At 44.0% G+C, this 24,277-nt stretch overlaps 2 protein-coding genes across 3 annotated transcripts in view; one reads left to right on the top strand and one right to left on the bottom strand.

Moving 5' to 3' along the window:
* Positions 1-14,732, bottom strand: part of RIOK2 (RIO kinase 2) — a 40,205-nt gene extending 25,473 nt beyond the window's left edge. The window contains exons 1-4 of the mRNA XM_088444661.1: positions 14,605-14,732; positions 11,079-11,217; positions 10,324-10,440; positions 8,599-8,774 (exon numbers count right to left, since the gene is read on the bottom strand). Coding sequence (XP_088300787.1) covers positions 8,599-8,774; positions 10,324-10,440; positions 11,079-11,217; positions 14,605-14,670 — 498 coding nt within the window. The 5' untranslated portion in view covers positions 14,671-14,732. The remainder of the gene's footprint in view (positions 1-8,598; positions 8,775-10,323; positions 10,441-11,078; positions 11,218-14,604) is intronic.
* LOC148508350 (uncharacterized) overlaps positions 14,726-24,277 on the top strand; it is a 161,654-nt gene continuing 152,102 nt past the window's right edge. The window contains exons 1-2 of one of the 2 annotated variants that reach the window (XM_088444659.1): positions 14,727-15,069; positions 19,926-20,037. In XM_088444659.1, coding sequence (XP_088300785.1) covers positions 19,999-20,037 — 39 coding nt within the window. In that variant the 5' untranslated portion in view covers positions 14,727-15,069; positions 19,926-19,998. Of the gene's footprint in view, positions 15,070-19,925; positions 20,038-24,277 lie in introns of both variants that reach the window. The other variant, XM_088444660.1, reaches the window with a different exon arrangement.

The raw sequence follows: 24,277 nt of genomic DNA, 5'->3' as shown, positions 1-24,277 counted from the left end.
AGGACTGAGTGGTACCAATTGGATATGTTTGTAATATATGCAACATTTTTATAAAGTCGAGATGATGTTTAAAATTTCAAGACATGTTAGGGTTATTTAAAATACTGAATATTTCTGTACCACTTTATGGTGTAAATATACCCTTATTTGATACAATTATGTATATGTTTTTTACTGAAATATGCAATTATTATTGTTACTGTTTGTATTGAGTGTTTGTTTTGTGAAAACTCCAATAATAAAAAAAAGAAAAATACATTTAAAAAAAAAAAGCTTGGAGAGAGATAAAGCATCAACCAATCAGCTTCTAACTGTCATGTTTTGGAAACTGACAAGAGTTGATTGGTTAGTACTTTCTCTTTCTCTCCAAGCTTTGATAAATCTGCCCCTTTGTCACTACAGATATTAAACCATCACACTCAAGGCTACTGAAAAATTTAGATCTTATTTGGAGAAAGTTTAAAAGGCCCCAAGATATGTTCCTTGTGATTTTGTCGCATTGGGAATCCATATTTATTACCTGATAAGCAATCCTTGCAACAATATTTAACAATCATGGTGGTCTGGTCCCAAAGCACAAAACAAATGTTAAAAAACATGAATATAATATAGGTCTCATAGTTCATATTTTAGAAACCAAATGTAATATTGCAGTCTGTGTACAGCGGCTCTCTGTAAGCTCATTTAGACACGTAGTCACTGTGAATTGGCCGAGCTGCTTCTAAAGCATCTCCAGCTGAGCCTGGAAAGGAAATATTGATCTCTATGACGATCACAAGTACCATATACATGGGAGTAGGATGGTGTATATATGCTCAACTAGATGCTTGTATGCTGGTGCTTCATCCCGCAGTCTCCCTTCACTGCCCTCAGTGCTCATGTGTATGGCACACCTGTCTCACACCTTACTGACCTGGACTCAGCTTGGTATAACTGGCCATTCTAGTTTGCAGTTAGGACTATACCATTGAAAGCTACTGTATTTAATTGCAGCAGTATAGAGAACAGAGATATGCAAGATACATTCAGATAGGTTACAGGCAGAAATACACAAGTGTACAGGAAAATGAAATACAGTAAAAGAGGACAAAATTAATCACTAGACATGAAGAGATGGCTCTAATATTATCCATGATACACAACAGTGTTCTCCCCAGGCTGTTTTCTGCGGGCGCATCGCCCGGCAGAAACAACCTACCGCCCGGCACTTCCCCCCAACCCAATGCACCACATTCCCGGTCACCCTCAATGTGTCCTTGTTGCCACGGACACAGATGCCGGATGTTCCTCCGTCACGCTCTTCACATTGGAGGTTCCGTGTCCGCCGGCCATAAGGTCATGTTAGTGAAGGTCCCAGGTGACGGGACACGGCACATTGGGGAGGGAGCAGGTGCCGGGCAGGGGACGTGGCATTGGGGAAGGAGGAGATGCCGGGCAGGGAACACGGCATTAGGTCAGGAGAGAGTGCCGAGCAGGGGATGTGGCATTGGGGCAGGGAGTAGTTGTCCATCACAGTGCAGGGGCGGTGTCAGGCTGGAGGGCAAAGATCCCTCCCTCTGTATAAAAGTTCTGGCGGGACCAGTCACCTGAACTGATTAAAGAGAGCCTGCAAGTGGGGCCAGTATCTGGGCCTCTAAGAAGAAGATAACAATTTATATATAAATTATTTCAAGTTTAAATCATTAGAAGGTCAGGATTTAAAACATTTTATTATTGCGAAGGCCCCCACCCGGCTACTTCTTGATGCCACCCGGCTGGAAAAAATTCTGGGCAGAAGACTGCACAAGACTATGCTTCCCCTTCCCAGATTTACACTGGCATCATCATAAAGCAGCTATCACGGATACATTCACATCACGCTGGTCTTCTAAATGCTATCAACACAGGGTCTGCATTAAATGGATGCAGAAGAAACAAAACAGGACTACCCATTCCATTTCAGTGCTAGACACCTTGAGGTCTATGGTCACCCACTGATCTGTCATCAGGTGACCGCTTTCTGGGAGCCCAAAAGTACAGGGTGCATAATAGAGCTCTTACCCTGCTCCACCAGCAGAGCTCATGAACTTTGCTGCTGTGATGTAGAACAAGTAAATAAAATTTAAATCTAAAATACAAGTTAATAAAAATCTACACAAAAAAACAAACAAACTTACATGTCAACCCACAAGATGCTGCCCACTCCAAGGGCACAAATAGAGAAATGGACGTGCTTAGCCCGATTGGATGTAGAAGTGGAGCAGACAACCCACTAACAAGTTTAGTTTGCACATAGTGACTGCTCCTGGAACATCTCCCGCTCCACCCCATGGTATCCAGTGTCCCCCAGATGAAATGCTAGAGAAATTGGTGCTTTTGTATTCTGCAATTTGTGCTTCAGGGCTCTTTTTGTCTAAATATTTTTCTTAAGAAAACAAAACTATTTTAAATAAGTATTTTCCTTCATACAACTCAAGTGATAAACGTGTCGCTTTCAGTTAGATTGCTGAAATGTTCAAGGAGGAAAAAGAGCCTTTTAGGAAAATAACAGCTATGAAAATCTTTCAAACTCCTGACTAAAAGCAAACTAGAAGTTCTCAAATATACATCTAACATTTCCCATAGCTTGTATTTTAGGTTGGTGACCTTATATAGACATGTTGCAATGGGGCTAAATGCACTGGCCACATTCAGACCTGCCTAGATTTCCCATCACTAGCTAATCTATAGTGAATCTATACTATAAAAACAAGATGAGAAATTAAGTGGCAAACTAAATAGGTTTAATTACTCTGCAAACAATTAGTCAAAAAGCCGGTAACGGTAAAATGCTGGCTTCTGGCAAGAATGAAAATATTATCGCTGTGCTGGCTTAGTGAAACAGATACTTGGCATTCTTAGTGGTTGACACTTGAAAAACACAAGCTGCACTCTGGGAACGTTGCTGACCAGCTGATTTCAGGCACTAGGTGCTTACTTTGGGCTGTGTTAAATAAAAAAACTTTGGTTCACCATATTTAAATAACCAACAAGAAACTAAAGACATTAGTCTATGTGAGCACAGAACAGAGTTCCTCTTATACGGGACAGCCATGCCCAGTAGCGCAGATTGCTCATTTTTTACTTAAATGAAATGTTTGTTCAAGTTGGAATTTGTTTTAAAACCTACACCCACTTGTCTGCTAATAATATAATGAATGTGACTCGCTCGCAGCTACAGCCAAACCAAACCAAGGGACAAATCGGAAACTAAGTTAACCTTGAAACCACAATTCACTTTCACATATCTCGCTGTGCTGAGTAAATGGGGATTTGATATGCACTTGGATAAAAACAGCAAGTATTTTCTACAGGATATGTGTAAAGCTAGGCACAAACTGATACCAAACTAGTCTCTTCATATTCTTCAGGCTGCCTAAATGTACACCATCCCCCAACACAATCTGTAAGACGAGGCATAAAAAGGCCCATAGCGTCCCTACAATAATTGGCATAGGATCTGAATTATTGGGTCCCACAGGTTAGGAATCCCTGGTATAAAATATTTAGGAACCAATGATGTTGCACCTATACATTTATAAAACGTACCTTGTTGTAGACTGCAACCTTCTATTATTGTATGTTCATGTATTGTTAGTGTTGTTGTTAGTAATAAATAGTGCTTTAAAGAAAACAGATAGTAAGAATAAATAAGCTGGTTTTAGGGAAATCAGTGTACCATGCTTGATAAGTGACATGGTGTTAGCAGATGATGCTGTTCCAGTATATTAAAATCACATTGCAACTAAGTTTACTAAGACTACTGAGCTAAGACCTTCTAAAACAAATTTTAAAAAAAACAAAACAAAACCCTTGTCAAAATAAAAAACAGAAAATTACACCTTGTATAATGATGTACCCTGATGCCAGGGCGTATTCTAGACTTTGAAGAGCTTTGGTGGCCTGAACTCAGGGGTCATGGCCTGATCAGCTGCCTCCCCCCCCCAAAAAAAGGAGGCAAAGAAAATACTAAGCCCTGCGTACTGCGTGGTGGGAGCACCATTTGCCGGAAGGGGGGGGGGGGGGGGGGGGCTTTTTGCCTAATTCTTACCTTGCGAAGGCAGACAGGTCCCTCCACCTTGCTGCTACTCCTCCATCCTCAACCGTGGCTGCTCTCAGAATGCTAATGCAATGTGCGACGTCGCTGGGGCTCCTTATGGGAGAGAACAAATGGTGCCACGGCCGCCGCAACTTGTAAATATGTTGGTGGGACAAGAGCAGACTGGTGCCTTCAGATAGGACAGCACCGGTGGGGTGACTTCGGCCGCAGCGCCCTGGGCGAATGTCCTACATGATCGCCCCAAGAACCTCCACTGCCTTATGCCGGTAACTGTCCCAGCACTGAGCACTACTTTTCCCACTCAACCTATTTGAAAAGCTGCAAAAGCAGCATATTGTATAACCTTTACAGTCACCTGGGTAGATAACGAAGAAGAAATTTATAAATTATATATATATATATATATATATATATATATATATATTTTTTTTTTTTTTCTTATTTTGATAGGACACATACAAAAAAAGTTTTAATTTTTTCTCTCTTATCTCTACTCAAAACAACAAAATGATGAATGAGTATTATACATACACTGGCTAAACAGCAACTACTACCATTTAGGATTACAGTTAATCAGGGCTATTTTTCAGCAGAAACAAACAGGAACTTAACAATGACGTCATATCCTAGGCCAAAATGTATTTTCCATAAAATAAGGCTCATTTTAAAGGCCCTACTGCGTGTCTTCTTTTCTAAATTATATATGTTAATGGCCTACACCAGGGATGGGGAACCTCAGGCCAGGGGGGCTGTATAAGGCCCCCGGAATCATTTGTATTGGCCCTCTGAGCTTTTTCTGCTAGCCTCATCTGGCTAGCAGGGTGCCTACAATTGCACCTTGCAGCTATAATCTATGCAGCAGTGCCACCTGGAGCGTCCTTAGGATGCTTCAGATGGTCACACCGCTGCCCTTACAGCTCCCCGAAGCATCCTCAGGATGCTCCATGCATTACTGTAATCACCGGCGGTTGTGGCCCTGCCCCCGTGTGATGTCACATGGAGGGTCGTGGCCTGCAAATAATGTTATATGTATCAAAATGGCCCTCGGCAGAAAAAAGGTTCCCCACCCCTGGCCTACACAGATGATATTAATGGCCTACTAATCTTATTTAAATCTTTTTATTTAAGGATATGGTTCTTTTTACTGTCTTCAGTATAATGTTGCAAACCAGTATGTGTTGCTAGCAATAGACACATTGTACGTAATTTATTGAATTATATTATGTCATAGTGCATTGGTAAGCACCTTCTTTCATGTAAACTGTGTTTTCTATGTAAATGATAAGTAAAAAGCTGCAGGTGCGGCAATGAGAATAGATTAAATTATTGGCCCACCAACCCTATTTAAATGAGTTCTACTAATCACCAGACAGCCTCCTGACGAAGTCTGATGACGAAACGCGTAGGGCCGTGGCTTTGTGACTCGATCATTTATTGAGAAGTTACCCAGGGAGTATTTCCTTGAGAAGTTCGGGACACCGGCAGGGCAAATACTGCCACTGTTTATGCTGGTTATACTAGCAGTGGTGATAGCCGCACGCTACTTTAGACTGTGTATGAATTGCAAATAAAGTTTATACATTTTGATGTACGATGTGGCGCCCCCTTCTCCCTGTGCTTTCTTTCTAGAAATTATATAATATTAGATAGATATATATATATCAGCATATCCAAAACAGGACAACCAGCACACCTTAGTTTGAAAAAATTGTATTGTGCATATAAATAACGGCTTCCAGAGTTTCAATACCTTCAGTCACATATTAAAATGTTATAAGTGCATGAGAGCAATAAATTACAGACTGCATGGAGACACACGGAGCCATGATAGTGTGGGTGAAGCCCAACGGCCGTTTCGGTGCTCAACGGCACCTTCGTCACAGGGCACAAAACCAACTGAGGATATTGACCCAAATATCACCGAAATATAAAGGGCAAAAAGCCCGCTCAATGTGCAAACCTGATTAGAGCACAGCACTCACCTGTCGCTGCACTTCCATGCTGTCTTGTATCCGCAGTGTCTCGCTAACCGGAAACCCGGAAGAGACACATGCGTGTCAAGGACAACACTATTAAGGAAATATGCGTTACAGCAGCTGGAAATCAACTGACGGCTGCTGGATAGCAAAAAGTAACAGGATCAATCACCAAATACAATTCAAATCTACCTGCTGGTCGATATTGCTTGAAAAAGACAGGCTAGTATGGTGATCCAATGAGGCTGCACATAGAGCGAAAACATACATATAAGATCACATAACTCATAAGGAAAATAATAAAGAGTATAAAAATAAATCAAATGAAAAGCAAAAGCAACAAGTGGTAAATTACAGAAAAATAGATATATATATATATATCTACAGCGGCACTCAGAGACTTTCATGAAAAAGTGTATTAAATTTCCATAGCAGGCACCAACGTTTCGGGACCGCTGCGTCCCTTTGTTACCTTCACAAAGGGACGCAGCGGTCCCGAAACGTTGGTGCCTGCTATGGAAATTTAATACACTTACTTTTTCATGAAAGTCTCTGAGTGCCGCTGTTTGTTTGCTGTTTCTGCTGTGTGTATATATATATATATATATATATATTTTTTTTTTTTCTGCTGTTATATATATATATATATATATATATATATATATATAGCGTTCCCGCTAGGCTGTTTTAGCGGGGCGCGGCGCCCTGCCCTCCTTTTGGAGGGCAAAAAGTCCCTGCCCTCACAGCCTGCGGGTGCCGTCCTCACCCGCGGGATGCAGTGTCCCGCAGGTGGAGAAACGTACGGTGACCCGGTCACCGCCGGAGAATAGACACCGGGCGCATGCGCCCGGCATCTATTCTCCCTTTCTGCAGCGCTTGGGGGCTGCCCGGCGTGTCCGTAAGTGCCGGGCATGCCCCCAAGTATGACGAAAAGGGGACACATCTTATAGACACGCCCCCTTTTCATGACCACGCCCAAGGTTACCCTCTCTAGCTCCGGCGCCCTGCACACACACAAAAATGTTTTCTACAGCTCCACCCGGTATTTTTCCAGAATAGCAGCCCTCTCTTTATAATCCCTATCCAAGCACTATGGGCCTGATTCAGGGGTGGACGCAGTGTCGATGTTCCCGCAGTTGAGCGATTTTTTTCTACTGCGCGCAAGCAAACCCAAGTGTCTGATGGCATTCGCAATTGTGTATGGCATCGCTAACACTTGAAAAGGGGTTTGCAATCCCTGGGCTTTTCAGGGTGGAGACTGGGAGGTAACAAAGTATATGCAAAATTGGGCCATTTCATGGGCGTGCGATGGGAGTGTCACAGGCGTGTCTAGGGAAGCTGGGGTGTTCCCAATCGTAAACCCACAGCCTCAGAGGCCATGTTTAGTTGTACTTGAAGAAAGTAGATAAAGTAGACCCTAGGCTACCACAAAGGTCGATGGTGCGACCGATGTTGAGGTGTTTACAATCTCCATTACAATTGCACAGACCAGGGAGGCTGAAGTGGGTGTCTCTCCGTTCGTACCCTCCATCACACGGTGGAGCACAAAGGGAAGGCTGAGATCAGAATTTGCATATTCCCACAAACGAAACTGCGAGAGCGGCTGCATTACCAATCATCTCCCAATCAGACCCAATATACAGCTCACTGGGAAAGGCTGAGCTTCCCAACTGATCCCAGGAAAACCTGCAGTGACTGCCTCCCTGATTTACCCAAAGGAAGAAAAGCCCTTAGTGCTATGGGGAGATCTAATGTGTGTCCTTAGCGCTGTACGGGATAAATGTATGTCCCAGGTATAAGAAAACATTGTCAATGTCAGCACTGATAATTGTGTAACCTGAATCAGACAGCAACTAACATATCAGATGCTGGTAGCAGCAAGTTATACCACATCTACCAATGCTGGGGAGATCTGAGGGCAGTCACAGCTTTACTACAGATTGGCACCACCAAGCAAATATTTGTTTACTTGCAAAAAGGACAAAAACAGTAAATAGATGGCAGAGCCTAAACTTTCAATGCAATAAAAACGTATAAATACAGAAAAGTGACACAATAAGTGACAGTACTGATGTCCCCTCAAACTCATTCATTTCATATCCTTTATACTGCTGCATTTACTAGGCAGCATTTCAAACTTGTCCATATGTACTGTACTGCTGAACAGTGACGTGACGTAATGTAGTCTTCCCTTCCCGTGTAAGTCACAAATTAGTAATTACTTCATACTTTCCCAAAACTTTCAAAATTTGACAAACCTATCTGATGGATGGGGGAGTGGGCAGCACCCCCTCCCACGCTGTTTAATGCCATGATTCTCCTTTTTATGCAGCACCACGATGCATCGTAATTTACAGAAGGGCTAGGATGATGTAATTCAATGCAAATTGCGTCATCCAACCTCTTTGCCGTCCAATCTGGTCAGGAAGCTTGCGGTACCGTGATCTTGGTGGCTGGAATAGGCTGCCCCAAACCCCCATAAAAACTGGACTTTCTTGGACCTTTCTGGAAGAATTGGCAATTTTGAATTACTTCAAGAATTACCTTCATATATGCAAACTCCTTCATGGCGGCCAGACGAGACAGATAGAGCCATGACATCTTGTGCCGATGCTTGTGATAATCCCGCTTGTTTTTAAGGTTACGAAAAGAAGTTCTTCCGAGTCGGTGAAGTTTTAAGGCAAACTGATTATCTTCTCCATTGGCAACAATGTAGATATCTATATGCAGCAATAGCACAAGAGTTAGATTACGGTGCATATTTAATATAGTCTTCAATAGGATCAAAACAATAGGAAATGAGAATTATTAAAAAAAACTAGCATTAAGTATTAAAATTGATAGCAAATCTTTGTGCACACTCACTCTCTGTAATAATCATCTGTTTCACAAGCTATTACATCTTTCACTTAGAGATGCCGGGTGTCATAGACATGTGTGAGAAGGTTGTGTTTTACCAACCAGGAAGGGCATTACTTTCAGTAGAGAATATACAGATGCACAGCTTTCTATAGGAGACTGTTTTCCTGTCACATTTATTGACACAAAGGGCGGAATTCAATTGATTCTACCCCCCTTCGCGCCCGACGGACCTATTCAATTGTTGCTCCTGTCGGGCACCATCAGCTGCTAGCGCTCCACTTCAGCTCGCAGCCCCATAGGGGTGAGAGCTGAAATGTGCGAAAAGTGACATGTTTGGGCGCCCAAACATCACTTTTCGCAATAGCGCCCAGCACTTTGGTCGGGTTTAGCTGCTTTACATGGCTAAACCTGACCTATATGGGCGCAGTCAGCACGAATTCTGGAACAATTGCATAGCGGCCCGCGAACTCCTGTCACTTTAGACGGGAAATGCGGGCTGCGAAAACAATTGAATTCCGCCCAAAGAACCAAGAAGCTGCCACAGTCAGGTGAAAAAAAACTATTCTGAAATGATTCCAGCGCACAATAATTTAAGGTCCCTGCTTACAGGTTTGCAAATAATTAATTTATCATAAAGAGGGCATTCAATTAGACCTTATCATTTTCAGTTAAATAAAACAGGATTTTAACGCTTGAATTGCCTTCGGGAATTCAATTAGATCCTATTTTTTTCGCCCGAAAAATCCGCTTACGGGCGAACACACATAGGATTCGTAATAAGTTAACAGATGCTATGTGTTAACGCAGGTGCCTGCCCAAAAACAGAGTTAATTGGGATTTTTTTCGGAGCCTGCTGAGCTCCTGAAAAGAAATGCCCGATAAGCAGCTGACAGCAGCCCAGCACACGCTGCTGTGTGCCGGGCAGCAGTCTCCTCTCCTCTGCCTCTGAGGGGGGCAATCACACTAAACAGACCCCCCATGGATTTGCCCCGGCTGACGGGCTCACAACTCCCCCATCCTCAGCGCCGCAGCAAATAGTTTTTTTTCTAAGTGGGTCATGGCCAAGACTCCCACAATTAGGTCACGCCCCCTATAAGTGTCGGTTTCATTGAATTAGCCCGGGGGATCAATTAGAGCGGCAGTAAAATACTGCAGCTAATTTAATTCCCCCCTAAGTGTGTTACTAAATAATTCAAGGAATTTAATTTGCTTATTGGATTCCGGTTTGTTCTGCACTTTTATGTCCTTTATAAAGATCCCTGGTGAGTGAAATGTTGAATCACTTTTCTTCACAACTTCATTAGACAGTGCCTATACCTTCTAGCTCTAGCTACATCTGGTGATCAAGTCTTAAGTTTATATTCATGAATAATAGTGAGAGAGTGTGTGTATTTTTTCTTTTTTTACCTGATTCTTTACCAACACCCATCTGGTTCCCAACTGAAGTGACAACGTCCCGAGAAGAGAGAGTTCTTAGTGCCAGGTAATCATACCCACCATAAATTAGCCGATAGCCCTGAACAGCTAAAACAAGAAAATGACTCATATAAATCAGTCAGCATAGATGCATTTTGTTTTACGGCATCACAGGAAGCATTCATCCATATGGCAGTCCCTACTTGTCATTAAAATCATAAAGTGTTTTAAAGTGCAATTGCAATTTCAAACCCCAGTGATGTCACTAACTCTGAATTAATAGGTGCATTCATTTGCTCAGGTCATACATTTGCTGTCTCCAGCATACTTATGTTGGGGACTTGTGCACTTTCAAAATCACTAAATTAAATTTACTTTGTAAATGTTTACATTATTCAAATGTTATTAAGTTACAAGTCTTTCACATTCACGCTGTAGATTGTTAAACACTAAATACATTAGTAACAAAACATAATCCGTTTCCAATGCTATATATTTCAAAGTGTAGAATATCCTTCCTACTGAATATAAACGTGACTGGTTGACTTTTAATGGATACAACTACTGTAATAGTTTATTCACAAAGTATTTTTATGTGCTGATATGTTAAACATGAATTTGTTAGGCTTATTCCACTTGAAGAATGATCTAGATGTCTAATATAGATGATTTCTCCTTAACTGGTAAGCAGGGAGCAGGCAATCATATCACCAATGGCAATAAGCACAGTACATACAAGTACTCACTCTTTGTGTGGTCATATGCAATAAGTTTGTGCTTCACCAGCTCTCGCAAAACTTTGTTGCAGCCCCCATGTTTGAGACTGGCTATGGAGGCAATTAAACTGGCTGGCACTATCTCATGGTTCTTCATGCCCATTTCAACCTAGAAGACAGAAAAAGTTATTAAATAATTATACAGCCTAATGATTAGCTGATTACGACAATGCATCGCATTTATCTTAATGTTATCCGTCTGGTACATCAGTATCAATAAGACCCTATTTTACACCATCATATGGTACGGTCCACAGTATTCATTGTACTGCTACTAAGTTTCAATGACAGAAATTTATATATATATATATATATATATATATATATATATATATATATATATATATATATATATATATATATATCTCAAGCGCCATTTTTTTTAGTTATGAAATAACTTATCCTGAAGGAAAACATGTAGTGTAAGCTCTCATTGTTCCTTGTGGAATAAACTATGCAAAAAAACAACAGCATGATAACAATGTAACTATATTCTGCTACTTTTTTTTTTTAAATAAAATTCAGAACAAGTAAATCTCTTCATAATCCACACAAGAAATAATTATGTTAGTGACTCATGTAACATTTCAGTATATTATAAATTCAGATTTCAGGACAATATGTTTCAAAATAGTTGATGTCTCTTATGACACATATAATATGGTTTTGGCACACTCCACAGTGTCAGGTATTTCCAAGTTTGCAAATTTATAGTCACTGACGTGTCCTCATTCCCTTAGCATATTTGTGCCATATTGCGCGAGATGTGTGACGCTTACACACCACGAATGGCTCGTTTTGGCCCTTCAGATTGTAGCGCCTTTTCTGCACCGAAGCCGCTCACCAACAGACTTGTAGTGTACAGGGACATGGGACTTTCGCTTTTCTCTGGCAGTGTATATTTGCAGGGCGCATGGTGCACCTCAGTCATTTCCCAGTCTCTTGCCTTTCATCTCAGATTACAGTGTTTTTCACATTGCTGTAGAACGCAAATCCACTAGTGTTTTATAGGTTACATGTACCTTGTGCTATTGTCACATTAGCAGTGCCACAGAGATGCAAATGGAGTAAATGCCTAGTCGCATTTTCCATGGTGCATCAAAGGGGATCTATATGATTTACCGCCTAGCCTAACCCTAACCTCCCAGGGGGGGGCTAACCCTAAATCCCCCCCGGGAGCCCTAAACCTAACCCTCTACCCCTCCCCGCGTGGCTGTCTGCTCACGGCTTACCTTCGATCAGTAAGTCGGGTGTCGGGCTCCCAGCTTAGGTCTAATGACAGGCGTCGGGATTTTGACGCCTGTCATTAGACACTTGCCAGGATTAGACAGTCGGGAAGCCGGCGGTTGGGATTCCGTCCGTCGGCTTCCCGACTGATTCCCGTGCCAAAGGGGGCAATTTAGGATAAAAGTATTTGGACACATACGTACCAGAGATGCCTACCTATAGAAATTCTATATAAGGCTATGTAAACTGTCCATCCTAACTATTACTATTTCTCTTTTACACTGTTTGGGTTCAGTGTATTGATCTGCAAATAGGCACTCTCACTCAAAAGTGTGTTTCTGGTTGCAAAATGTGAAATGTCCCAGTGTATTGTGGTATTCGCATAGGTGTATAATAAGGTCAGAGAAGTACTGTGGGGGCGATTTAATTGTTTTTACCGCGACTATTTATTTTGGGCGCCCGACAGAGCAATTCAATTGTTTCTCCATGTGGGTGCGAATAGCTGCGGTTAGGGCGCGAGTGGCGTGTGTACCCACCCAGAAGCACCAAGTTAAGCCAGGCAAAGGAGCTAAACTCATCTAAAGTACTGCTTTGGGTGCCAAAAGTGCCAACTTATCACACATTTCAGAGGCTGTGAGCAGAAATGTGTGCTATACGTACCCGAGCGGAGCAACAATTCATTTGCTCTGTCGGGAGCCCAAAAGAAATAGCCACAGTAAAAACAACTGAATTGCCCCGTGTGTCTAAGAACACAATAAAATAAATAGGGCTCGATTCAATGCAACGCAATTGAATAGCGCTGCGAAGGAGCTCCCAGAGCTATTCAATTCAGTGCGCCATTTTGGCGGAGAATGCCGGTTCTCACGCCTTAAACATGTTTAGTCGCGAGAACAGACATTCGCCGACTAAGCTGTGCTGCTTGGCATGATGCTGTTTCCGCGGTGCTAAGGGCAGAAAACAGCATCGCGCCAGAATATGTTGGATTTCTGCATGCACCCCGGGAGGGGTGCGAGAAGAAATCCTTAGTCTGGGTTAACAGCGTGTTGAATTGAATAACTTCGATCCCATATATTGGGTAGCATTACTGTCTCACAGCCATGAGGCCATAAATTCAATTCCTGTCCAGGGCACTATCGGTATGTGGAGTTTGCATGGCTTTCCTTCAGGTGCTGTGGTTCCCTCCCACACTTTAAAAACATATCGTCTTCTCAGTGAATAAGGTCCTTTTGAAACCACCAGCACACACTGAAGTAGAACAAGGTGCAGAGTGCATGGCTTATAAATTGTTGCAGTAATTAAAAGAAAAAAAACAAGCCAGCACATCCTGTTTGCAAAAGATATCAAAATACTTTACCCAGAAGTAGCACAGGTATAAGGTTCACAGCATAGGAAGTCCATTAGGGATATCAGCAATAAGTCAAGGCATATAGGGATATCAATATTGCAGTGTGACCAAGGGGAGCAATACATTTCACCCAAACTTGAAAGGCCATGCAGTATACTCATCCATATAATGTGAATGGTCACAGATCCCCATATAGCATTGCACGCCCGACAGTAGCCGTTTCGGTGTTAGCCTAACGCCTTCATCATAAGCTTCTCAGTGAATATATGTCAGTGGAGCAAGGATTGGTATGAACGACTAATATATTATCTATAAAGTGCTGGGAAATATGTGTGAGCTATATAAATATCTAGTAATAAAATAATTAATAAGTCTGTGTGCGGCTGTGGTATGATATGGCGACATGCAGAATGTGTAAGTTGACAGTCACAATGTCAGCACTAATATTTTTGTCTAAAACCCACCCTAACTATGTGTCAACAGGGTCACTGTCGGCATTCACAATGTCAACATTTTGAATATGATGACATCGTGAATATTGAAATTCTAAACATGTTCGACATACTGATTGGAACCCGTGTGTGCTACCCAAGGACACTGGGTAAAGGAAGGACGTGTAAGTGCTAGGGCCTAGGCTTACAGCAGCAGGACTACCAGTGACCCCCCGACAACTCGGCCGCCTGTATCCCGAGAAAGGTCACTGCTTCTGCCCTATGCCATCGTCCTGACTGCACGGATACACTAGCCTGTGGAACTACAAATAGCAGCATCCCCCGTCATACAGCCTCTCACAGTGTAGTTCTCCAGTTGCGGTGGCACAATGTGCATGCTTGGACTAGTAGTTCCACAACATGAGGTCAGCCTCCTAAGGCATAAGCACGACCCCCTCCCCGCGTCCTCACAATGCCCCAGTCCCATACACACCGCGGTGAGCACTCGGAAGTCATCCCTGGAGAGGTACCGGAGCAACACCACGTTCAGCTTCCCCATGCTGCTGCCGCCTGGCTGGAACGCACAGCAGCTCCCTCATTTGCGTTCCACCTGTACGTTCTGCGTCACCGCGCCACGTCCGGCCCGCACTGAGTCCTGGCAGCTGTATAGTGAGTCCGGCTTCAAAGCGGAGCATTTGCTATAATCAGAGTGTTTGGAACTAATACCGTGACAATAGTAACAGATATAATACGTATGCGGGAAATGCTGAGCGGTTCACGGTAAAGATAATTTGGCGAAGAAGTGGATGATGTGTTGTTGGTTTTATTGTCCTTCCAAGTCCCTGGCTGCCTAGGAGAAAACTAAAAAGTTTGAAGTGTGCGGGCGCACGAAGAGAGAGAGAGAGAGAGACAGTGAGGCAGCAGCAACCACCGCCGGTATCAGCACTGAGTACACCCTGTATGTATCATACTACTGAGCACTCCCTGTATGTATCATACTACTGAGCACAGCCTGTATGTATCACACCTTATAGTAACGCAGGAGGATAAAGCCCCAAGTGGGAGGGTAGCCCCATACCAGCTGGAGAGCCACAGTGTGTTCCTCTCTAACATCCCTAGTTCCTAGGGCTGTCACAGAAGTCCCTACTCCTAGGCACAGAGAGCAGTGCAGCTTATCAGGTCATTGCTAACAGCAAGACACAATTATACCTTCATTTTATAACTGTACAGTATTCTGTGTATGGTAATGAGCCATTTTGAAAACTGGCGCTCTAGAAGAGTTAGGGGTCAATCCAATTAGAGGTGGAAAGTCACGGCCGCCGAAATGTTATCTCCGCTGCAATCTTTTTGCAACATTCGCCTGTTTGGACGCAAAGTTATCGCATACTTTCACAATGCGCGTTCCCGCCTGTCGCCCTATTCAATTCCAAAACAGGTGAAAACGTAGAGGTGCGAATGCAGTGAATGGCGGAATTAGCGTAAAGAACTGCTTATTTTGGGGAAATCCGTCTGTACCCCATAAAAAGCCTAAGTGACCCCGGAAATCAATATAGAAGTTTATTAATAGACCTAATAAAAGTATTTTAGATTCTTAAGTTGAGTCACAGGGCTGTTATTTGCATAAATGTGGATAAATGATAAAAAAAGCTATTTCTTTTAAGAAAAATAATTGATGTAGTTAAATTAGGGGTTCATTTAAATGGGTTCTAGTATATTTTTGTGTCTATAAAGTACAGTATAAAAAATTCTTAAAAATACACCCCCTTCCCCTAATTAGTCATTAGGGGAAGGGGGTGTCCAAAGGGTTCTGAACCAAGTCCCCACATTTTTCGACAAAAAAAGGGATTTTGCACACCTCTTCTCCTGCCTTTGGGTGGATAAACTTTTTTGCCTATGGAGTTTTCTCACATGTGAAAACGTGCTGGGATTGAATAGGGCGATATTTTGGAACGTGGCGAAAACATCGCATCGGCGAACTATTTTTGCCGATCGCAGCTTCTCACCTCTAATTGAATACGGCCCTAGGTGCGAATTGCGAGTAGGGATTTTGTTTCATGAAACTCGATGACTTCGCACGAATGTGCACTCACGAGAACTCTCCAATCCAATTAAAAATACCTATTTGCGTTACTTGCAGCGGAGGTTTGCGAAATGACTGCCAAATGTGATGTGAGAGAAGTGCATGAAAAAGAGGGGAGACCCTCTTGGACCCCTCAAAATAGATAATTTAGTTAGCAGGACCGTATAGAAAGCATTGGAAAGTACTGAAGGTTTTTTTCAATGTTGTCAAATGGCTGATTTGTGCTTTGTTATAACAAATGCGAAAAAATTATTAAAAAGCAAACTTTTTTCGTTTCATCTCAAACTAATTAAACGAAAAATGCAAAAAAGTAGGTAAAAAGGTGATTTTGGGGTACTTTGAGGGCACTTTGGAAAATTGTAAAAAAATGATAAACAATTATTTTTCAATTAAAAAATACTGTAATTACATTTGGGGTGCCTAAACTAACGAAAAAGTTGATTTTGGGGTAAATTGAGGCCATTTATTTTTTGACTCCAAAAATAACATGTAATTGGACTAATTAAGATAATTGGAAACTACTAATTGCCTAATTAGTCATAAGGGGGTGGGGTGTCCAAGGGGTTCAGCACGGTGTCCTGACATTTTAACTTTAAAATAAAGATTTTCCTTTCCATCTCTTACCTTCAGGGAGGTGCGAATTCACTCTGACTGGTACAGTGCAAATTGCAAAATGAATTTGCTTTACAAATTCGAAGAGTAAACAGCAACTCGTACCTCGCAATTCGCACTTAATTCGATTGACCCCTTAGTTGGATGTATTCCCCAGAGTTGTACGTGTAATGGAGGGTACCCACGGTCAGATTTTCTGGAAGATATGAACGATAACGATTGTAAAAATCGTTACTTCGTTTATATCGTTGGCATGCATTGGTGAATGATGCGCGTGCCCGCATGTCAGATAACGATATCTGAAATCGACTGTGTTTGCAGTCAGATTTGGACAATAGTGTCAGAAATCGTTCATCGTTGAGATCGTTGGTCAAATCGTTCAACGTTGATCTAGCAAGTCTGACCGTGTATATGCACCATAAGATGTGCAAAGAGCTGGATACGGACATGCATTTTTATTCCATATACCAATACATACATTATTGGTATGAAATAAAAATGCATTTTGCATGCAAGAAACAATTCAGGTGTGTGTCCAACTCTACTAGTGCCCCTCAGTGTCTAATACCCTTTTTCCACTAAATTGCTGTGTCGCACCCAAGATTATGTTCATGTGCCCATCCCGGGCGCAACCCGGCTGAGACCCCTGTCAGACAGGCGATGACATCGGTGTCACGTCATGAGCCAGCACAGAAGTTGGTGGAATCTTGACAGATTTGGAAGCCTGTTAAGGTGCTCACACACTAAACGGGATGTAGTCGGCATCTCGGCGTGCGGGATGCCAATGTTCTAAATACCGGTGCCGAAATCCCGACAGGTCGGGATCCCGGCACCAATATCCTGATCGTCTGCATCACAAAGGTAAGTATCGGGGTGTATGGCGACGTTAACGTTAGGTAGCGGGGTTAGGCACTGGGGAGGGAGTGTTAGGATTAGGGTGCGGGGAGGGGGAGGTTTGGTTAGGCTAGGCACAGGGGAGGTTTAGGGTAGGGGTAGGGAAAATACTTACCAGCAGTTCCTATGGGTGTCGGGATTCTGGCTGTTGGGTTGCTGCTGTCAGTATTCTGAACACTATCCCCCAATACCTGGCTCTAATAATAGTAATTAAATTATTAAAGCAGTAATAAACCCAGAGAGCTTGTGAGGGCTCATCAACAGCAATAGATTAAAACAAAAAATGGTGATGCGCTAATCAAAAGGATAATGCTCAGTATTCTGAACAGCGGCATCCCGACAGCTGGGATTTCATACCCAACCCCACTAAACGACTCGCAAACAATGCAATGTCGTTAACGATTTCCTTTGAGCTCCCTGGCAGTCCTGGACAAACTATATCATGTATAAAGTGTTAATTTTGACAAACAATCTACTAACGACCTATCGTGCATCCTTAACTATTTCCAGTGCATCGTTTAAGAGATTGTCAGTTCTTACCTGCAGTAGGTAAGATCTGAAGATACGATTAACGACCCGTGGGACTGCACATGGGATCGTTATCCCTCAATGGAAACTGCATGATTTGCACAAATTTGAACGATTTATCGTTACGATGCATCGAAATCGTGCAGATAATTGTCTAGTGTGTGAGCACCTTTATCCTAGAGGTGCTCTGCTAAACTTTCTAATGAGGTTGGGAATGCCAGGAGAGCAGGCCAATACAGAGTTATTAATGTGTTTCAGTAGATGTAAGGTATGGTGCTCCATATTATGGAAAATCCCTTCAGCAGAAAACCCCAAGTCTCAGTTTTTTAAGATAATAGCTAAATGTAATAGGTTGTGATCTTCAGGTTGTGGACTTATGCGAGTCTCCCCGTATTTTTAAAGCGGCATTAATTTTAAAGGCTAAACCAGTGGTTCCCAAACTTTTTTGAATCACGGCGCCCTAGTGCATCAGAATTGTTTTCACGGAACCCCTAAGCCAAAAGTTTGTTTAAAAATTCATAGAAAAATGTAGTGAAGTAGTAAAGTGAAATAAATTGTGCTAACCTGTCATCCTTAGGCTCAGTTATGTAGTGGGTGATAGGTCTGCGCTTCTATTTACCCGCATATTTACTTACATTGACCATGAATAATTTAATTTGGTGCTGGACCACCAACCTGAGGCACCCCTGCAAGTGTCCCGAGGCACCCCAGGGTGCCGCGGCACACAGTTTGGGAACCACTGGGCTAAACCAATCTGGTTTAGCCTTTAAAATGATTGCCACTTTAAAAATACAGGAGACGCTCATAAATCTCCGAAGCGGCTGCAGATCACAAGCTATTACATTTAGCCCAATAGGTGCCATACGTGTGTGTGTGTGTGTGTGTGTGTGTGTGTGTGTGTATATAAGGTGTTCTTCAAAAGATTTATAGACACAGTTTACAAATAGGAAGTCTGCCGTGTAGTGGAGAAATGTCTTCTTGCATGATAATATATTGCACATTTGTATATAAACTTGCATTACTATACGTGTTTATTACTTGTTTAACTTAGCCATGCAAATAGCCGGGCAGGTACTGCACCACACTGATATAATAATAGATGTGAAGATGAATAGAGTGAAGGTTCTATGTGCAGAAAACCCATTGCACTGTATATATATATATTTATATATATATATATATTTATATTTATATATATATATATATATATAAATAAATAAAGAAAACACACCTCCGGCACTCCTCCACACTGTGTCTCCAGACACAAGGTCACTACTTGCTCCGGTGCCCTCCTTAGGAGGACAGCACCCCCAATGCACACTGCACCAAAAACGTAGGCGGCACTCAGAGACTGGTAGAAAATGTCACCCCCACGGCGGAGGGACTTTAATGTGTCGACGTTTCGGGGTCTTCCGCCCCTTCCTCATTCTGTTGTCCTGAGGAAGGGGCGGAAGACCCCGAAACGTCGACCCATTAAAGTCCCTCCGCCGTGGGGGTGACATTTTCTACCAGTCTCTGAGTGCCGCCTACGTTTTTGGTGCAGTATATATATATAAGTTAAAATTAACTTTATAAAAATGTGTTTACTCTTTTCAAATAGGCTTTGGATAATTGTAAACCAAAAGCCTATGTGCAATCATATAAAGTGTTTGTTATAAAACAAGATCATCTATTTTACTTTCAATTCCTATCATCCACAGCTATACAATTCGGTACATTTATTTCCAGGATCCCTATGCTCACAACATTCCCAGCCTGATTAAAGAAAAGAACATGTCCTCCACACACTTCTCTTCAGGGGAAAGTCTTCAGGTAGCTTTGTTTCTGTGAATGTCTTTAGAAAATGATTTTTCCATGGTCTGTACACTGACTATGGGCCTGATTCAGAGCCACTCGTAAGCGGCAGCTCGTTCGCTCTGAGCGATGTTTGCCCAACTGCGCATGCGTACGGATCGTTATACGCATGCGCGAACCAGTCAGTGCGGCCGAAATTCATGTGCTCGCAAAATAGCGAATGCCTGCTAATTTGAGTGACAGAAAGGCGTATGTGGGTGGTAACAGGGGAAGGTGCTTGAAAACGGGGAGTGGAGATCCGATCGCAGGCGTGCTTAAAGGTCAAAACGGGCGTTTTATGGGTGTGCATATTTAAAACAGCAGCGTCATTGACCACGTCACTGGGTTATTTTATAGCCAGAACTGCTCGCAAAATTGTGGTAGCAAAAACCAACCACAAGAATAGCGAGCAGTTCATACCCTGTTCGATGTACTCGATTAATCTAATAAATAGCGGACATGACGTAGGATGCGAGCGGCCAGGGGGCGTAGTTTCCTAAAAAACGACCGCAAGTTTTGTACGCTCGTTCAGACCTAGAGGCGTGAACAGACCGCAAACAGCGAACGGTTCATTTGAATAGCCACCCCTATTTTCTGGACGAGCGAGCGCTAATTGCGTCCGGCTCTGAATCAGGCCCTATATTCTAATTTCTTCTTCATGCCTTGGGGGACACAGGGCCTGATTCAGACCCGCTCGCAAGAGCTATGCACTCGCGAGCGGGTCGATGTTTGGCCACTGCGCATGCGCACGCCGGAGCCGGCGCCGACATGTGCGAGACCCGGCTAGCAATGGGGGCTCCGTCGCTCCGGGTCTTGCACCAAAAGGGGGCAGCTGATTTTGATTGACAGCTCGCACCGTTCTGGAGGCGGGCAGGGGGGGTGGCTGGACAAACTGAGGTGTTCCCGACGGAACGGCTGCCGTTTGGGGGCGGCCCCACTGACATCACGAGTGATGTCAGTGGTGAGCTTCCGGCTCTATTAAGAGCCAGAAGCTCACTGGGGCTTGCGGGAACGAGACCTTACTGCACGGGTCTCGTCGCAAGCACCGATGGTCGAGACCATCGCGACCATCACCTGGCCGCTCGCAATAGCTGTGGGTGGCCGCACCAAAAAAAAAACACCCTGATTCAGAGCGAGCGCTCTTTCAGCTCTGAATCAGGCCCACAGTCATTATCATGGTATAGGCTGGAGCAGGAGGAGCCTGAGCACCAGCTAGTTAAACTTTTTCTCCCAGCAGCCCCGACTCCTCCTCCCCTATATCCCAGCCCCAGGCAGGACAGTTTTTAGTTTGGTGCCTCGCAGGAGTAAGCACTGTGTTAGAGAGTGCTTTTAAGCAGTCTATGCTTTTACTTTTCTTTTATTTAATTTAAAAGGGGAGGGGAGAGGGAAGTTCAGCCAGAAAGTTCAGTCGACCACATCTTCAAACCAGGAATCGGCTTGGACTACCTCTCTCGGGAACCGCCATGGATGCAGTCCTTCCCGCTAGTAATGTTGCAGAGGACTAATAGACTGGCTACCCCAGGGCTTGTATCCTTACAGGGGCCCAGCTGCACCCGGTTGTACCTTTTTATATGTGCAGGGTTTAGCACAGTTCTATGCATCTTTCCAGACGCAAACCCTCCAGGCTAGATAATTCTATGCCCCTGTCCGGTTATGATTTGGACAGGGGCGTAGAATTTCCTCAGCTAATGAGGACAATATGTCCATTGCTTCAGGGGCTGAGACCTCTTATTTCCAGAGTTCTCCCTTCTGCACAGCCAGTGGTAGCATGGCCGATCTGTCTAAGGCGCTGGGTTTAGGCTTCAGTCTCTTCGGAGGTGTGGGTTGAGATCCCACTGCTGCCATTCTAATAAGAAGATTTGGCAGAGTTATTATTGTCTACGCAGCTAGGGCATCAGATCTGGTACCTATAGGAACGAGTTGGTGGTTAGTGAAGCATTTCAGTGAGGCAACCTCTTATCTTGTAGAGGCAGCAGTAGATACTGATGTCCTAACCTCCAAGGTGTCAGCATCCTCTGCTGCTAGAGTGTCCCTCTGGTTTAGTTTCTGGTGCGCTGGTTAAGGCTCTAAGTAGGCCTTAGAGTCTCTTCCTTTTTCAGGACATGTGACTATTCTAGCAGCGTCCAGGATGGCCTTTCTTCCTTCTGCGCAGCCCCTAGATTGTGAACTTCTAATTTTCGCTACTTTTTTTCTGCAGGGAAAAGTCATGGGCCAGCCTTGCTCGAGGTTCCAGAGTTACTCAGCCAGGGGTCCCAGGTTCAAGCTAAACAGCCCTGGTCTACCGGACGCCCTACCACCAAGTCTACTGACTTCTGCTGTTCTCTGAGACCTTGTTAGCGACCTGGGTGCGAGGGTTGTCTCCTGTGGCTACGCCCTAGCCTTTCGGAAGTGACCTGCCAATCAGTTTTGTTCCACGAGTTTTCCAGGGATTCAGGCAAAGCAGTGATCCTGCGGGAGTGTTTTCACTCCCTGGCTGGCATCCAAAGTAATTGTTCCAGTTTCCCCGTCTCAAAGGGGCAGTAGCTTTCGGCCAGACTCTTCTTGGTTTAGTAGCCGATCAGTTCCTTCCGGCCGATTCTCAACCTGAAGGCCCTCAACAGGTTCTTGTGGTTTCCAAATTCCGTATTAAGGGTGCCTTGTTAGCGCATTAAGGAGCGCGTCAGTCTCATAATCTGAAAGCCTCACACAGGGCTTTAAGATTCTGCATTCCATCTTTCTAGCTCTGTAGCTGGGGGTTTTCATAGGCTCCTTGGACACCCAGGAGGCCTATTTGCATGTTCTTATCCGGCTCAGTCACCTCAGGTGGGCAGTCCAGGAGGAATATTTCCTTTGCCATTTGGTCTTTCCACGGCCCCTAGGTCTTAATGAAAGTCATGGCAGCTATTTTGCGCCGCAGAGGTATCAGGATTCTGCTTTATTTAGATGACCTTCTGATTCTTGCCCGGTCACCGGAAGTTCTCAGGGAACATACCTGTCTCACAGTGGATCTCCCCCAGTCCCTTGGAGGGATCAGAAAGTTGGGAATTCCCCCTTATCTCGGTCAGGAAATGTACCCTCTGGGGGCCTTGCTGGATTCCAGGATTCAGCGGGTCTTCTTCCCGCTAGAAAAGCTCGGGGCCTGCAGGCCAGGATTCTTGTGTCATCGTCGAGGGTCAAAACTCTTGCATGCATATCCTGGGCTCTGTGGTCTTTGCCTTCAACAGGGTTGATGCTCAGTTTTACTCCTGGCCTCTTCTAATGGGAGTTCTGTCCTGGTGGAACTGGTCTCTCCAGGGTTTCCACTTAGACAAGGGTCGCCCCTTTTGGCTTCTAGAATGGGTTCTCCTCACCACCGACGCAAGTCTGCGCGGGTGGGGGATGGTAACCTGTCAGCAGATCTTTCAGGGTCGGTGGACGGCTCTGGAGAGTCGGTTGCTGATAGAGGTTCTGGAGCGACTTGCGGTCTTCAGGGCTCTTTGCCTGGCCCTGACGCTTTTCCAGCATCGTCCTGTCCAGGTGCATTATAATAACGCGACAGCCGTCAACTATATTAACTATCAGAGCAGCAATCACAGTCGAAACACCTTTGAGGAGGCGAGTTGCTTTCTTCTGGCTCTGTCAGTGTTTTTTTTTCCTGGGGTTCGGAATTGGGAAGCAAACTTCCTCAGTCGCTAGGATTCAAGCTAATTTCGGGACATTTCACCCAGATGTCTTTCAGCTCCTGGTACTTCAGTAGGACTTGCCGGACTTCGTCTTACCAGCACCATAGGCTGCTGAGATTCTGCGTTTGCACCATGATCCAAGAGCCTTTCGGTTATACGCCTTAACATGCTGGTGAAAGTGAATTCTACTGTACGTCTTTCCCCCGATCTCACTGACTCCCTGGGTCCTCCACAAGTTGACATTGGAGGGTGGCACAGTATTTCTGGTAGCCCCTGATTGGCCACGGCGTATTGGTACGCAGACCTCCTCGGTCTCTCCGTTGACTCTCCGCTGTGTCTTCCTCGAAGGTAGGTTTTTCTGCCTCAGGCCCACGCTTCCATCTGGTTCTGAACCGCCTCACTTCAACGGGGTGGTTCTTGAGACATCCGTCTTGCGATCTTTTCAAGTACAGTCAGTTGTACTGTGCTGAATGCCTGTATCCCTTCCTCTGCAAGATTTATTCACAGCATTGGCGTACTTTTTTCGCTTTGTATTCTGACAGGAAATTTAACCCCAGAGTGTTCTTTCCTCTCTCGGA

This window comes from Taudactylus pleione, unplaced genomic scaffold (genome assembly GCF_031769625.1).
Source record: "Taudactylus pleione unplaced genomic scaffold, aTauple2 ptg000370l, whole genome shotgun sequence".
NCBI classification, from domain to species: domain Eukaryota; kingdom Metazoa; phylum Chordata; class Amphibia; order Anura; family Myobatrachidae; genus Taudactylus; species Taudactylus pleione.
Note: the sequence above shows the minus strand (reverse complement) of the source record. Positions and strands in the feature narration are given on the sequence as shown.